Here is a 17,296-nt window from a genome sequence, read left to right on the forward strand (position 1 = left end):
ATTACTGTGCTGGAAGCTGTGGTGTGTTTTTTCTCAGTATGGTCCATTGTTGGCCTCTCAGGTTTTCATACATATTTGATCAGCTCCAATCAAACAACAAATGAAGATGTAAGTTCATAGTTTATTTCTACATATGTTTCTAAATAGTAGCAAGGAGGTTTTTCTCAAATCACACCTGTCTGCATCATTTTGTGAATACCTCATTAGGAAAGAAGAGAGTAACATGGTTGTGCTTGATTTGAAAGATCAGATGAAATCTTTTTGCCTATATTTGTTGTAGCTTGAAAATATGCTGGTTTATATACATAGTATGTCCATTATGGTTTATGCATACAGAACCTCAATCTTGAAATAGGAAAATATAGAATAGAGGATAAAAAGAAACAAGTATATTTTATACAGTAGGGAATTAATAAATACTTTTCTGTATCTGTTTTTCATTGAGAGTTCTAAATCTTATTTGACTCAAAAATTGATTACTGTGAAAATTAAAAAGTGTGTTGAATTCTCTAAACAAAAATTTCATCCTTTATTTTATTTTACCTTTGAAAATTTTTTGCCAGTCTGAGGTCTAAAACCTCTGGCAAGGAGTATATAATTAATTTAAAGGTCAACATTCTCATTTCTACAGTTTTCTATTTTGCGCGTAGATTTCTACTGTTTTGGTGTGGAAATTATGTTTAACTGTGTGTGAAGTCTTCATGTGTCCTCCCCTAACTAAAAGGAGAAACACAAAATGAATGAAAGGAGAAAATAAAATTAGCTAGGGAGCTAATGGTATAGAAAGCTTGTTGGAAATTTAGTAAGTGATCTAACAAAGGACTGCAAACTTTCAATTATTTTGCTGTAATTTTATGTTGTACCTTTTTCATAGGTATTTGGCAGATATAAATGTAGCATCTTTGAGACTGTCAAACGCATGTTTTCTCATTAAGGTCACTATTAAAATAGTAAACTTTGCAATCAATACCAATCAACCACAAAAAAACTTCCCAGGCAGAAGGAATCATGCCTCAGCATCAAGTATCAGAGCAAGTAGCCTGACTTGGAAGAAAGCTACATGATGAGATACTCTGGTATTCCTCAATTATTAGGTTTAGGCCAACATTGTCTCTCTATGTGAACTTGTTGTGCTTCTGCTATCCCCACTTCCCTCAAATAGATGTCTCTTTTGGATTGTTGAAAGACAGATAGCAGTGACCTGTAACAGTGGAACACGTCTGAATTTCAAGTAAACTGTTCAGTAATTTAGTTTAAAACGTACATCCCCAATTGAATACAGAAGACATTTTACTCAGGCTCTCAAGTATCTCACAAACAGAAAAGCTGACTAGCTAAGGAAAAATATAATATGCAGTAAAAGGTAGTAATGGCTGCAGATACTTCACAATATTTTAGAGCCATTTGTGAACTGTAGGGAAGATAATCTCATGTGATATGCCATATTATTTGTAAAATTAAACTTAGACCATTAGGTTTAGATGATGAAATTCTTACTGTGAATATATTGATTCCTTGAAATTTTGAGTTGTCTAAATCTATGGAGGTAAAGCATGTGCTCACTTTTAAGATTTTAGGATCCAGCCTTGCATAACAGCCCAAAACTCTAAGCTGCTTGAAAGTGTCATCATGGGTTTTCTGTGGTCTGCTTCTGCAAGTAGCATGTTGCTGCTTTGGTAACCCTTAATTTGTCCCAGCCATTTTTTATATTGTTTTACATGTGATGTATATTGTTCATATCTCTTCAGATTAAAGGATCATGGTCAAATAAAAGAGGTAAAGAAAACTATAATCCCTACAGTTATGGCAACATCTTTACCAATTGCTGTGCTGCACTCTGTGGGCCCCTCTCTCCAAGGTAAGAGTATCAAAAGCATTGTTAACATAAATAGAGCCACCTGACTATTGATGAAAGAATTATTCTTTGAGATTGCGTAAGTTGACTCAATAAAGCTAAAGTTTTGTATTAGTGTCCCTTAGAAGCTTTAATTAGTTTTTTCTTCAGTAGTAAAGAGATAAATTGCTAAATTGTGGTTAAAGTAAATTAGTGATCAGATGCTCTAAAATATATTTAAGATTGACATCTGAAATGAAAATAAACTTATTTGTTGTTTGAACTTTTGCCACTGCAGTTAATAACTTACAGCAGTGGAAGATTGCTAGTAGTTAGCCATTGCATAAAGGATAACTTGAAATTTTATTAAACTCTTACATATCTAACAAATGTTTCATGAGTTTAGGAGAGTTTATGAACCTTTAGTCTACAGCAGCTTGATAATTGTTCATTTTTGACCCATTTTATTTAAATGGACAGTATTTTTTTTATTTAATACTATTAACATATATACATTAAGCTGAATTTGGTGGTCTTACACCAAAGCAATTCAAAAGAAAGCACAATGGATTAAGTTTTGCTGCATACATTTTCACTTTTGAAATCCAAAATGTTTGTATATGTAAGGTTAGAGATGTTTTTTTCAGCTTGAACAAAATGTAGGACAGAGCTGAGAGCAGAGAAATAAAACTGCCAGCTGAAAAGACTTCATTCTTTTCTTATTCCAGTGCTCAGTGATTACATAGTTCACACACTACATATGCAGTTTCACTGTAGAGACTAGCTGAGATCTTGTAGATTATTTTTGTGACATACTTATCAATTGATATGTTTTGCTTTGTCTGGAATTATGTACTGATGAATCTGAACTACCAAGAAGGAAGAAAGTAAATGGCTCTATGGTCCAATGGCCAAGGTGTTTAGTTGGAAGTGGGATTTTATGGCTTCGCTGTCAGGAATATCAGAGGTGGTTCTTCTATGAGCAGTCAAAGGTCAACAGGAGAGACTGATGTCTTTTCCTAAATTAGAAAAAACTGGGTAATGATTTCCACATACTGGGTTAACACTAGTGAGAAAGAGTAGCCCTATCTCTGCTTCCTACCTGTGTGGATGTTGCCTGAAGCCAGCCCTTTAATTTTGCTGTTTTGCTTTTCATAAAAGTATGTGACATAAAAGCTTACTGGCACACTTCAAATTCTTTTGACTCCAAATGGAAATCTTTATTAAAACTGCATCATGTTTCTCAATATTTGAAATAGCATCTTAGGCTGATACAAGTAGCAGCACACAATTAGACCAGACTGGCATTGGCTCCTGTGTTTTAACAGAGTTTGTACATTTTTTCCTATTCCATGCAGCAACATTACTTATTTAGATGTCAAAATATATGTAGAAGTTCTTCAGGGAGATATTTTATGACCAAGGGGAAAAATTTACTGACTGTAAAATGTAAATTATATCCTTGCTTTTTTTACTTTTAATCTCAGCTGTGTCCCAAGTCACTAAATATTAATTTTTCCCTTAAATTCTGGAAAAGTGCCTTACCAGCAATTACAGCTTAAAATTCAAAATGTTCAAATGCCTTTGAGAGTGCAATGCAGGGAGAGAGGATCTGTAAATAATCAAAACTTTTCTTACTTCTGTTAAAGATGGTTTCTCATTTTTAAATCTATGCTAGCAAATTCAGAATGCATTTTACATGTCCTCCACAATTACTTTCAAATCTTAATTTGATCCATAGCTGTCAGCATAGGTCTAATCAGTCTTCTGATATAATAAATCATATAACATTTTTAAGCATCTTTAATCTTTAACTAGGTTAGATTATTCCATTCTATTAATTTTCTTTAAATCTTATGTAGATTTTTACTTATTTTTAGTAATTTCTTCACAAAGCATTTTCTTAGATGCAAATAAGCAATTTTATGAGTGCATCACTTTGGTAAGCACAGTGGAGTATTATAACTGGTGTTAAGTAGCTGTTGTGAAAAACCTGACGAGTAAGTTTTCTGTCTGAACAAAAGTTCATCTTTCTTTCTTGCTAAATTTTGTGACTAAGTAGTTTTAATTTAGATATGAAAACTGGCAAAAAAACCAACCTTCAGAAGAGATGCTGAATCAAAGTGCCCTAGTGAGTTTTGTAATTTGTTTTCACATCTATGGTTTAAAATTCTTTGGTTTTGTGGTATCTGCTGGTAAGGTTATAAATCTACTGTCTGTGATAAAAATCCAGAAAAGTAGTAGTATGTATGACTGTGTGATAGGCAGTATCACAAACAAGAAGTACCTTACTGATGAGTACGAATGAAGTCTTGTACTTCAGTTGAGTAAAAGAGGACATTCTTTTTATTGAGAGGAAGTAGTTATTGACCAGAAATATTTCTAACTCTTTTTCTTTATTGTGATTATTCTGTAGCTTAATTGACAGAAGAGGATTTATACAACCAGATACACCGCAATTAGCAGGACCATCAAATGGCATTACTATGTATGGGGCCACACAATCTCAGAGCAACATGGTAGGAATCATCCCATAGTGTTGTTCATCAAGATTCCTGTGAATGTTTTCCTTCTCCACTTTCATGTGAACTAATCAAGTAATAACTAACTGGATACAGCTGACACACTGGGTGGAATGACTTGTTTATTAACAGTAAAGAAAAAAAAACAAAACCCAAGGCTCTTTTTAATGTATGTTTCACACAGTGTAATAGTTATGGCTCATGGATTCTAAAAAAAAAAAAAAAAAAAAAAGGCTTTTCTACACTTGATTTATTGAATATACTGGCATTTTGACTTTTACTGTTGACACCTGCTGTGTTTTCAACTGGAATATTCAAGTATCATGGACTTGCTCTGGTTCGTCGTTTTCCAGCTAATTGTTATTTTATATGGCACTTCCTTCATACTTTATTTCCTTCCTTGCTTGTACACTGCGGTTTTGCATAGACTAATGTATTTAAAAAAACAAAGATGAACAAAGAGAAGTTTCTAGGGGAGAAGTATTTTGAAGAAAGAGCAGGAGGACACTGAACTTGCAATGAACAAAAAATGGCAACTGGATTGTTACAACAAAAGCTTTTAAACACCTTTGAAACTGTGCCAATAGTTTTTACTTTGTTTTTTGCTGGTAGCATTGGCTATCATAATGGAAGATAGGATTTCCAGTGCCAAGAAGAAGAGAATAACTGGAAAGATCTTTTTCCAAAGGCAAGCATCTTGCATATGTGCCTATTTCTGAATTGTTATCCACATATCTTCATATAATGTGGGTTCTAAGACTTTGTCAAAGAAGTCATGAGTTATGGACACCCTCCCTCTGCCAAAAAAGAGGAAGCCACAAGGCCTTCTGACATAATTCAGCCTTTCTTTTGAACAAAAGAAGAAAAGACTCTCTCTTCTCAGCCAGATTAGTTTTTGTGTCGCTGATAAACTCGTGTAAAAATTTTGGTTTAGTTCCTAAGCTGGTTTTACGTATTATTTTGAGGATTAAATAGATTTGTTAGTCTCCTTAATAAGAAAACTTATTAGAGGCACAGTGTTAAGTCTGAATCTTCTGTGAGGTGCAGTTGAGCAGAACAAGGTAATGCTCCATGCAGATTATCAAAATAATATAACTCTGAAGAGAGAAGTGTGTTTGAAAAAAAAAAAAAAAAAAAAGAGAAAGCAAACCTTAGAAATGGGCTGAGGTCTTTCAGGGATTACCCAAACTTTCTGACTCTGTCAAGGCTTCTTATTTGTGAGGATCATAAACCCACAGTATGTCCCTGGCATTAAATTACCTTATCATTATAAGGATTATACTTGCATTATAAGAAGACACTATCATTATTCCTAGATATTAATGAGAAAATCTTGTGCTAGTTTGATAGAAAATTGACTAAGTTTGTCGCTAGGAATGGAGAAATCTGTTATGGTATTACTTTAAGTCAAACAGGTAACTGTTATGATTTTTAAGTGTAATACCGGTAATTACACAAATTCTTTGAGGGCTTGAACTTCTTATGTCCTAGAACACCACACCACATGAGATGGGAAAGACTTAGGTTCTTTAACAGTTATCAAAATCACTAGGAAATGTCCAGATTTCATTCCTGAAAATGATCTCTTAGAAAAAGCTTGAAAAATGTAATATGTCAAGTTTGATTTGGAGGAATATCTTTTATGACTGTAATGCTATTTTTCTCATTATACCTCGTCTGTGTCCAAGACCAGTTGGTTTCTAGTGGCCTCTGGCTATAAGGATTAAAATTTCTCCCTTCAGTTTTGTTGCAAACTGTTAAAGACATGCTTAGTTTACCAGTCTCTCTAACACTGTTTTCTCTTCCCTATTGAAGGGGATGTGTCTGGTACTGCCGCTTGTATTGTTACAATTTTAGATAAGGACAGACAAAGTAAAATTCCTTGACTTGAAAGGGCATGTGTAGATCTTAGTCTTAGACCATAAATACTTTTTAAATCATAGAGGTTTAGCCATTTATACATCTTCAGAGATATTTACGCTGTTTTAGCAAGCTTAATGCTTCTGCGTACAAGAAATAATTTACTAGAAATCTGAAGTGTGTTTCAGTACACCTTTATGGTGTGTCTCCAGTTTTATTCCAGAATGCATTGCATCTTCTTATCTCAACATTGAATCCTAGTGTCTAGATGTTATGCTGCTTAATCCATATAGCGTGCTAAAATGTCTATCCTGCCCACTGATATTAAATAAAGATTTTAATGAGCATGTTCTCTCACAATTGTCTTCTCTTTTTCCTTCCCTCTTTCATTTCCTTCTCTTCCCTCAAATCTTTTACTCAGTGACTTGTGTCTTTCTAAATAGAATTATTGTGCCTCACCCCACTAGCCTCTTATCCTTCTTTAAATCTCTCTGGGTTACTTAGTATTATATTCTCTTTTCATGTATTTTAATGAATCTTTTAGCATAGCATCATTTTTGCATTTAAGCTCAACGTAAATATCAGGTTAAGTGTAAAGTTGCCAGACGCTTGTTTTCAGTGCAATGTATTATCTCTTATTCAGTATACCATTTGTGGGGCACTATTTTTGTATTTAACAGCTTTTGTGGTAATTTTGCCTCTGAGACTTTGAATATTTCATATAGGATCTACTCTACTCATGATAGTGACCCAGTTTGTCACAATCTCAAAAAGTCAGGATTATTGCTATAATCAGTGCTTGATAAACCCATACTGTGATTTTATTTTTTTATAGATCTTTATAGAAGAGATTTTTCTCATGTTCTGTCCTTAGTATCTCCCTTATTTTACTAAAAGCTGAAGTTGTATTTACTTTTATGAAGACTGGAGGCACATACAATTATTATTTTGCCAGTATGTTCCAAGTGTTTTTAATTTCTTTTCCAATATAATTTGAAATTAGTCTGGTAAATTGATTAGCCAACTTCTTAATATCCTTATCCACATGACAGGCATGGTCACTTGAAGCTCATAATCCATACATCTAGTTATTTCCAAAGTATTTCCCTATTGCATTTTACTGCTGATTATTTTTGCAACCTTGTCATTAGTTGGATTGCCCAAGTATATCTCTTATTAAGAATTTCTTTTTTTGTGTGAAGCACAGTATCTCATCCATTATGAAATAAGAATTTTCTCTGTAATTTATTCTTTCTCTTTCATTTTGAAGTTTATTTTGTGTTCTGAAAAAAGTTCTAATTTCACCATAAACCCACCAGCTACCATTACTTAGGTCTGCACTGTTGTAGTACTTAGCTTTCCCTTAAAAGCCTGAGCTGATCCTTGGGGTTTGGTACAGGGTATTTTATTCTTAATATTTCATTGAGAGGAAACACAGACTATCTCACTCCATGCATTTCTTTTTGTGAGGAATCAGTTTGGTTTATATTTACTATGATGTCTCTAGGAGTTCTCTAATGCCTTACAAACTGATAGACTTCACTGCTCTCTGACTTTGTGTCAGGACAGGTTTATTTCCTTGTTTTTAAGAAATTCACTTGTACTCCTGCATTCCTAGGCGTCTCTTCTTCAGTGCTTAGGTAATTCCTTGTGTGCCAAATTCCCTTATTTCTAGTGCTCTGTTTCCTTTCTTGGATGCAAATTCTTTAGAGTGTTTTCTTACTTATATGCACCACTAAAAATTGTAGGAGCCATAGCGCACGTGCAACATTCGTTACCAGTGAGATGTGCAGGAAAGTCCTCTCCCAGATGTTCACATAAGTATTTCTATGACTCATCTGGAAACAGATCCAGCTGCGACAGGCAACAGTAACTCTGACAGTCCTGGTGTACTTTTTCCTTTGATTGTCATATTTTCATTGTTAGCAGTAAGTATTTCTATTATGACAGTAATAGGATCGGCAAGGACAGGAATCCCATTTTGCTGGGAGTGTTTCCTTGTATATTTACTGGTGTCCTTCCCAAATGCCTGAAACAGAAGTCAACATCACTACAGTCAAGGTTTTTCATTAAAGCATTTTACTTCACGGTTAAATGGGTTAAGGGCACATGCAAGTAAATCAACTTCAGCATTTTGCCTTGGGTTGGAATATGTTTTAGGTGCAATTCTTTTGATAGTGCATGTTCACTGCAATTTAATTCATATCCTGGAGCAGTGTCAGAGCACATGAACTAGATTTATTTTACCTCATCATAGATCTGCTCCGTGTGCACTGTAGTACTTGATAGTGGAGCCATTCACTTGGTGTGATTTGTGGCTCAGTTCTTGCACAGTATCCACAGTACATTGATTTTGAAATCCTGCACCTGTGGGGAACAGTTATACAGCTCCATCCCTCCACTTTTTACCTATCTACTGTATCCACCTAGTATGGTATTTCAGCATCCTTCCTGTTCCTTCATAGCACTGTCAGCCTCCTCTGAACTTCTTGTTGTTTGTACTTTATTCAGAGATGCTGAGATAATTCAACCTCCTTTTCTCCATCTTCTGAGAATTGTAACAATTCTTGAATGTTACTAGTGTTTAGAAAATTTTTAACAAAGTTTATTTAAAATTTAAACTAAATGATCTCTGATTATTTAGAAATAAACACATTTAGAAATGTGAAAAATCTATTGCCATGTACAACAACTATGTTACCAAGTATTTTCTGTGTAGCTTAGAAAAAAAACAGATTTTCTTCAGGAAAAAAATTTGTTTCCTTAGTTGTTTGTATTTATTATTTGTGAAATAAACACAGAATTCTAGGTTTTGTCTAATTTGCTTTAATTTATGCCTTTTTATGTGAAAATAAATATAGAGATGGCTAAAAATTTCTATGCATGCATGTAGTTGAGCTTCTGTACTGGTAGAACTTATTGGACTTATCTTACCTTCAGAATCTGCTGTTCCTCTTGAAACAGTGGAAAATAAAGCCAGGTCTGAAGTAAGAAGGTACTGGTGGAATAGTTTTGACAGACTTTTAGTTATTTAGATTTCAGTTCTTGGGTTTCTTTTTGTTGTAGTCATAGGCTTTTTTATTTCATTTGAAATCCTGGTGTTGAATAATTCATGTGATTAGTAGCAGTTAAGGCTTCTGGCCCTAAATTTCATTCAGTCAAGAGTGAAATATGGAATCGAGGAAAACCTACCATGCCAGCCCTATAAACAAATCTGATTTCCTTGTTTAGCTTTGTGTTGGCTGTTTAAACTCAAGAATAGTCTTGCCTGTATATTGTGTGTTTTTATCAGATATTTTTGAGGGCTTCATTGAGCACATATACTTTTTCTAGTTTAAACGCTGCCCTAGTTCTCTTTCGAAAGCTGTTTACAGCCTGTATTTTCCCAAAGATTTCATGCTGCTCACCATTAAACAAAAAAAGAAAAGGAAAACCTGAAATGTATCTAAATGAAAAGAGAGGCTTTAGGGAAATGACAAGTACATGAAAAATGAAGAAGAAAAATACAGCACCTGAAGAAGTTTATAACACTACTTAATGGAGCTTTATGAGGCTACTTTTTCTTTTCCAGTATTGATTCAATTGAAATGCAGTGGAGTTCTGTAAGAAAATGAATTCAGACTATACAATGAATTCAAGTAAATTACCTTCAACTAATTTAAAAGGGTGTACTTGTATTGCCTGGAACACATTAATGATTGCCTTTTGAAGATCAGAGCTGAAAGTTCACTAAAGCAATAAGTCAGTTGCTAATGTTATTTGTTTTCAGTGTACCCCAGTGGTTATAGGCATTCCTTTGTTATTTAACTTGCATTTTAGCTGCTGCTTTTCAGAGAAGATAGATTTTGTTGGTCTTTTTGAAGTTTGAAAATTCAGTTAGCATATTTTTGAGGTCTCACAGTAAGGTTAGTTGAAGGGGCTATAGTTTAATTGAAGTAAGCAGGTGTGAATAACAGAATATTGATCAAGAATGAGTTATTCACACTGAATTACTAATTGAAAACATGACTTTAAAAGATGCTGACAGTTTTTTTCTTAGTAACTTAAGCAAGGTTTCAGCTTTAAGCCTGTGAGTAATCCCCCTGAAATTATAGGGGACCACTTCAGTTGTTTGGCTGGGGCTGTTTGTCATTTTGCGGGGGGAAATTGCTTACAATTTATATGAACTCAATTCATGTAATAGGAAGTCTTTCTGAAAGCAGAAGTGTTGGAAATATGTAATTGAGTAAGGATTGGACTTCTGCCTATAAAAAATAGTTGGTCTGGAAGTCCTAAACTACTTAATCATCTTTTAAATACTACCTATCTACTATGACAAGTACTCTGCCTGCACACTTTCTGAGTGTAACGTGTGCATCCATCATTAAGCTATTCAGTGGTGAAACTGGAGAACCTGAAAATACCAGAGGAACCATTCTTGGTTGTGGTTTTCATTATACAGTAAAGGAAGCAAAAGTCTTTCCATAAGTTTCCTTAGGGTGTATCACAGTGGCTTATTAAACTCAAAGGGGCATTTTAGGGAATTGCTATGATGTTAGTAGCAATGGTTATGATCATAATATTGGAAAAGATGATGGAATTGTAACATCTAGTGATTTGATATAGATCAAAGAACTTAGTCATAAAGCAGAACATACTGCTTTAACAGAATTCTTGAAATAAGAAGAGTGAATAGGCATGTCTTACCTCTGGATGTATCTTTTATTTTGCTTACTTGCTTCCAAATGTTCTTCATTGCATTGGATTTATAGTTGTATTCATTGATTGTAGTGTTTTTCTTACACAGCAGAACAGTACTATGGCAAATGAATCTAACAAGATTTTGAAAATCTGCAGATGTTATAATTGATCTGGCTAGGAATTAAATATATTTTTTTCCTTGGAAGCTCTCAAAAATCATGCCAATTTGTGTTAAAGAAAATTTGGCAGTAGGTGTACTACCCACTTAGCTAGCTGGACATTATTGAATCACCTACCTGTCTTGTCATCTCAAGGAATAAGTGATAATTTTGTATAAACAGGAATAGGTGTAGAGCCAAAAGCATTTCTGGTAATAGTCACTTCAGCCTAACTGAATTTATATTATGCTGAATTTTGCTTGTTTTTGAGACAGTACTTACCAGAAAAGGTTTTGTTTTATACATTGATTGTTCACATTGTCAAGATTAGTCAAGAAACTGCCTAAAAAACCATTCAGGTTGATCTCAAATTGATAAGTCTGCAGTGCTGCCTGATTTCCACACATCCACTAGAATACAGAGTATAGTGTAGTATATTCTGTAGAATGTATATATCATGTATTAAAAAATAATGTAAGAAAAAATTTTTACTCATAAGGGCTGTATTGCCAACTATATTTTTATAAAAATCACCTGCGTCAGAGGAATTCTTGTTCTGGAAACCTTCTGTAGTAGCTTAATTCCTGCATGTGAAGACCAGTTAAAAGAAGACAATTGCCTAGTGTTTTTGAACTTAAAGATGCTTAGATCTATTTTAAAGACTACCGAAGCCCTTAAGTGAACACTGTAAATGTTTTTCATAATTTACTTTGATAATAATTCAAAGCATTGGCTCAGTTACGCGCGCCTTTCTTTTTTTCTCTGGGCAGCATGCAATGGGATTTTTGGGTGGCTAACCGTGGAATGATACTAATGGCTTTCTTTTTTTTCTCTTCACGTCCCATTCTTTTCCATACCTTTTTGTCCATATTCTCCCTTTTTTTTTCTTCTCTGTTTTGTTTGCGTTGTATGATTTTGACACCCTTTCCATTCTACAGTGTGACCAAGATCAGTGCATTCAGAGCACCAAATTCGTTTTGCAGGCTGCTGCCACCCCTCTACTACAGAGTGAGCCAAGCATAACTAGTGAAGAGCTACCTTTACCAGGAAAGACTTCTATCAGTGGGCCTTGTGCAGCTCTAACTCTAGGGCAACCGACACCACCATCTTCTATGCCAAATCTCACATCAGATTCAGGTTTGACAGACATCATACCATTAAAAGAGGAACACGAAGGTCATCAATTTCTCACTCCTGAAGAAGCTCCATCACCTCCTGGGATGCTGCCAAGTGGAAGTCCTATCACACACAGCCATACAATGCACGTCCTGAGTCTAGCCAGCCAGGATTCATTGCATGAAGACTCAGTACGTGGTCTCGTGAAGCTTAGCTCAGTTTGAACAGCTTTTCTGAACATCGCACCATTTCCTGGTGTCTATACAAATCTCTAATTAACAGGAATGACACTTCAGTACCGCTGTAAGACTTCATAACATACCTATAATGGAAACTATATCTCATAGTGGAGTCTACTAAAAAAACAAGTTATTTTTCAATGGAGCTATGGCATTTTTTTGAACAGGTTGCTAATGGTTGTGCTTTGATGGTGACTGCATTTTATTTTTAAATAAAACCAGAAGAGGTCAATAATCTTGTTTCCTGAAGCTTTGGTACCCCAAGTTGGAAGTCTGCCTGTAACAAACACCATGTACAGTACAAAAGAGAGATTATTGGATGTAAGTGTCATGCTCTGTGTTCTATGCTCTTGTAATACACACTTGTTAAGGCTTACCACACCTGTGGCCAGAATGATCTGCACTTACATGTTATGCTACCAATATTTGAGAATAGAAAATTACCATTCCATTTGTTAATACAAAAAAAAAGACTGCAGATGTGGATTTGCATGCCACGCTACAGTATGTGTTACAGTGGTGTTGGTATTAAGAGAAAGTGCTGCTTTTTTATTTGTGACTTTCAAAGTGCTGTTTCATTTAAAGACAGTACAATAAACAGATTAATGGACTATATTTTTTCAATTTATTAAATTTTATTTTAAATTAATCAGTGGTGCCTAGAAGGTGACGAATTACTGATTTGATCATGTTGCATATCATTTAACCTTCTGTTTAAGTGTTTAGAGTGAGGTATTGTGTTGTGCCATACCACAAAATTCTTCCACTCCCTAATGTGATACAGTTACCTGTGGACCTCCAATAAAATTACATCCTCTATTTCGTGGACATGTGTACAGTTATCCTTACACAGTTTTGGTGGGGAAAGAGGGGAAAATTGTGACTTGGTAACACAGTTTGTAAAGATTTGACTGGAATATATGTACATAATGAAACTAGTGCTATGGAGGAATAGTTGGTTATGATTAGGGTGGCTTCGCCATTTTTTATGGCTTTGTTTGAGATGTGTATGTGCTCCTATAAGAGGTCCTTACTTGGAAACAGTAGAATTACCTTCTGCTTGCACTGTAATTTTATCTTCCTTATCATAGGGCTAAAGGGTGAGGGGCTTAAGATTGAAGACAGAGAGCTTAGTGAAGTAATCTTAAATGATTAACATAGTCAGTAGCTGTCCTCAGCCATCATCCTTCATTTGTATTTGTCCTTTGATATTTTAAATGGAAATCTTGATTTCATAGAATTCTTCTGTCCTTTTTGTTTGTTTAAGTAAAGCACAACTAAGAGGTTAAAGAGATTTTTATAAGTATTTTTCATGACAGCTGAAGAGAACCTTAGTTAAGCAGAGAAACTGTAATAGCTTTAATACTGTATTTACCTGCTTTTCAGAGTGTGGAACCTGGATTCTTCTTTTCTAAGGACAGTCTAAGTACAGAATATGCTTTATCTGATGCTTCTATTACATGAAAGTCATAGTTAAGAGAAGTACCACCAGTTAAGAAATGTAACAGTTCTGTATTGTTGACTGTGGTCATTCAGCAACACTAAGTTAAAATCTTTTTTCTTTTTTACTTTCATTGTTGAAATTGAGAACAATCAGCCTGCAGAAAATCAGTTACCCGTGCTATTGAAGGTTCAGACAAGATACTGACAAATCCCCTACTCCTCTAAGATTTCGTAAGCAATCTGTTTCTATAATTGATGATGCTAGCTTTGACCTAATTCAGTGTGTAGAATATAGCAATGGTTTCTGTCTGTAAGTGCCGTAATGGGTCTAACAAAGAAGCTCTAGCAGTCAAACCTGTCCCAGTCATTTGAGCCACCAAAGAAGCTCTAGCAGACAAGTCTGTCCCAGATGCTGTAACTACCCTCCCAGCATTTTCCAGAAGCTGAGACAGTCTTGAATTCTTTCCACCAGCCAAACTGTAGTGACTGACATGTCCCAGTTGGCTGATCTCCCAATAAGCCACAAGTATCAGCACTTACTTCTGTATCTGCTCTTGAAGAAGAGTCAGTGATACTGATGATCTTGATTTCATCTTTCTCTAGTACGGCTTCACATGTATGAAGCTGTGAACATCTGCATTAAAACAGGTAATGGATTGAGGGCTGGAGATACTGGTCTCATAGACCTGGGTAAAGAATCCCAGCTTTTGAGGTTGTAGACCAGTATTTGATGAATAATTATCTCATAATTATTCTGTGTCTGTGGGTAGTTAACTGTGGGTGCATTATTCACTACAGAGAAGGGCAAGTCAAATGTTTTTAATGTGGTATCAAAACTTTCCAGTTGTACAAGTAATGATGAGGATGACTATTTTAAGGAAATTGTTCTTTTTAAGTCTCCCTGAAATAGACGGGGGATTTTATGTTTCCAAGAATACCAGCTTCGTGACAACATTTATATGTCATTGCCACTAGGGAGTAGTGCAGAAGGCTCTGTGCACAATAAAATTTGTGTCAGTTTTAACATGAAAGGGAAGGGAGTGGGACAGGATTAGAGTCTGTATGCTGTTTGCCTCGTGCTCATGCTTTCTGCTATCATTTTCTGAACTTTGTTTTGTTTATAAGTGAGGTGTAAGAATTACCAAACAAATTGGAAACAGATGCCTTAGTTTAAACATGTGCTAGTTACATACTTGTTCAGGTGACTTTCTTTTAGTTTTTAAGATAATGGTCTTATTTTCTAAACATGTTGCGTATGTTTCTAAGTTTGGTGTTTGAAAAGGCACTTAATACCTTGAATTCGTTTATATATCGCCCTTATTTTAGGTCTCTTTTCCTCCCCATCTGTCTGTTTTAAATGGTGACATCTCTAACCTTCCTGACACGCCTGCCTTGCGAGGACATCTGCTGGAAGGTTTCGGAACTAAGTACTAACCCAGGCGGAGTGGTAATTGCAGTCTTTGATTGACAGCAGGCAGAGATTTAGCAGCAGGTTGATCAAAGAGGTGCCTCTGACAGGGGTTTTAGTCCCTTCCCCTCACCTCCATCACATCTGTCTTCAGTCGTGAGCACTCCCTTCGTTGGAATTTGTGTATACATCTGGAATGAGTCAGCGAAGTAACTATTCATCACCTTCTCTACAGATTTGATTACTGATATTTTACTTTGAACTATGATTACAGAGCATGCACACTAAGGATCCAAAATTATAATCCTAGTTAATACTGCACAGGGGGTTTTCTATGGGTTTTTTTTTCTTTGATAATTAGTATATTGTTATTAAAATTAAATGTTTGATTTATAAATATAAATTCAAAGTTGATATTTTCAGAAAAGTAAATATTTTTTTCTTAAAAACCTAAAATCTTTGAATGTGTAAAACTAGCTAGTTTATCTGATTTAAAATATTTATTCTGCTTTAGTTTTTTTAAATCATATTTTTCCCTTCTAGTTGTCTATATAATATTCTTTGTGGAATGAAATACAGTGCTTCATAAAATGTTTTTAAAGGCTCTTTATTCTTGTGATTTCTCAAAGACACTTCTGCCTGGAAAGGGAGTTTTAAATTACTGTCAGTTAAACAGTAATGTAATAAAAGTCCAAGTATTACTGTATTTTTGTATTATAGTACATCCTTTGGCAACTTTTCATCTGTTCCTGTTAACTGATGATACAGGTAGATGTATTTCTGCATAAAGTGGTTAGAGCATTCATTAAAAATAATCTTATAGATGGAAGATTAGCTGTTTTGCAGTTGATCCTAGTAAGTGCTCGTAGAGGAAACCCAAAGACCTATGGTTTAGCAGCATGTCTTACAAGGGTGACGACCAACTTGTAATAATGCAGATTTTTGGTTTTTTAAGTCTATAATGGTAAGTATAGTTCACAGTAAGTAAATGGTTGCCTGATGTTCAAAATACTAAACAAAGGAGCTTCACTGCAGAACCTATAAAACTGAGCTTCTATTCATTTCTTAGTTCCAAAATTCAGTACATCTTGAAGAACAACTCAGCAATGTTATAGAGGGATCTAATCCTTACATTGGTCATTTTCTGGTTTAAATTATATGTGGGAACTGTCATCACATATCTGTTGATATTTTTTTTTTTTTCCCCTTCACCTCCTTATCAGCAGTGGTACTCTGAAGCTGAACATGGTGTGTTTGCTTGTGGGCCATTTTGATCTTTGTTTTAAAAGCCAGTTGCTGCCTGAATGCTTTTGTTTTAAGGGCTGACATAAAACGAGGTACTACAGTTCAACACTTTCAAATACTCTTAGGCCCAAAATATGAATTAAATGTGTTGCAGACAGTTGCATATCAGTTTAGTTCACTTAAACTAGAACTGGCGTAGTTTTCAGGATTCATCTGGATCAGGGCTTCCTGCTTTTGTTTACCTGCCTGCAAAGATGTTGCAATTTGACATCTGTCCGAGTGCACTGCCAAGACTCCCAAAAGAGTCATTAAATTAAGTGAGATATTTAAACCTGTGGATATCTAGATTAATTATGAATTGTTGCAGCAATTCAGTTCCATCACCAGAAGGCAACTGTCTGTTAACATTCAACTATAGAATTTGAAAGTTCACCACAAACAAGGCAAGTTGGGGAGGAGAACAACTTTTGGATGTTCTGAAGAGATTAAAAAGGAGTTTATTTCTAAGGTGTGTCAGAGAGGACAAGAATAAGAAGATGAAAAGGAAAAGACTGAGTGAAAATGGAACAGAGAAGATTAGCAGGTGACATGGAGGAGAAGAGGAATTACCTGTAAGCTGTGGAGGGAGAGGGAGGGGGTATAAACAAAAAAGTTTCTGTGAGTAGTGTGCGAGTAGGAATTAAGACTACAGGCTAGATAAACTTTGTGGTTTGCAAACCAAAAATCTATCCCACAGAGATATATTTACTTTTATATATGCTAAAGTCAGTTCCAGTAGCAAAAAAACATCA

General features: G+C 35.0%; 1 protein-coding gene across 6 annotated transcripts in view; it reads left to right on the forward strand.

The window, feature by feature from the left end:
* ZDHHC14 (zinc finger DHHC-type palmitoyltransferase 14) overlaps window positions 1–13,228 on the forward strand; it is a 96,687-nt gene extending 83,459 nt beyond the window's left edge. For 4 of the 6 annotated variants that reach the window (XM_064649236.1, XM_064649232.1, XM_064649233.1 and 1 more), the window contains 4 exons: window positions 6–108; window positions 1,749–1,858; window positions 4,251–4,353; window positions 11,993–13,228. In XM_064649236.1, coding sequence (XP_064505306.1) covers window positions 6–108; window positions 1,749–1,858; window positions 4,251–4,353; window positions 11,993–12,394 — 718 coding nt within the window. In that variant the 3' untranslated portion in view covers window positions 12,395–13,228. The remainder of the gene's footprint in view (window positions 1–5; window positions 109–1,748; window positions 1,859–4,250; window positions 4,354–11,992) is intronic. The other 2 variants (XM_064649234.1, XM_064649235.1) reach the window with 1 other exon arrangement.
* The last annotated feature ends 4,068 nt before the right edge of the window (window positions 13,229–17,296 follow it).

This window comes from Pseudopipra pipra, chromosome 3 (assembly GCF_036250125.1).
Source record: "Pseudopipra pipra isolate bDixPip1 chromosome 3, bDixPip1.hap1, whole genome shotgun sequence".
NCBI classification, from domain to species: domain Eukaryota; kingdom Metazoa; phylum Chordata; class Aves; order Passeriformes; family Pipridae; genus Pseudopipra; species Pseudopipra pipra.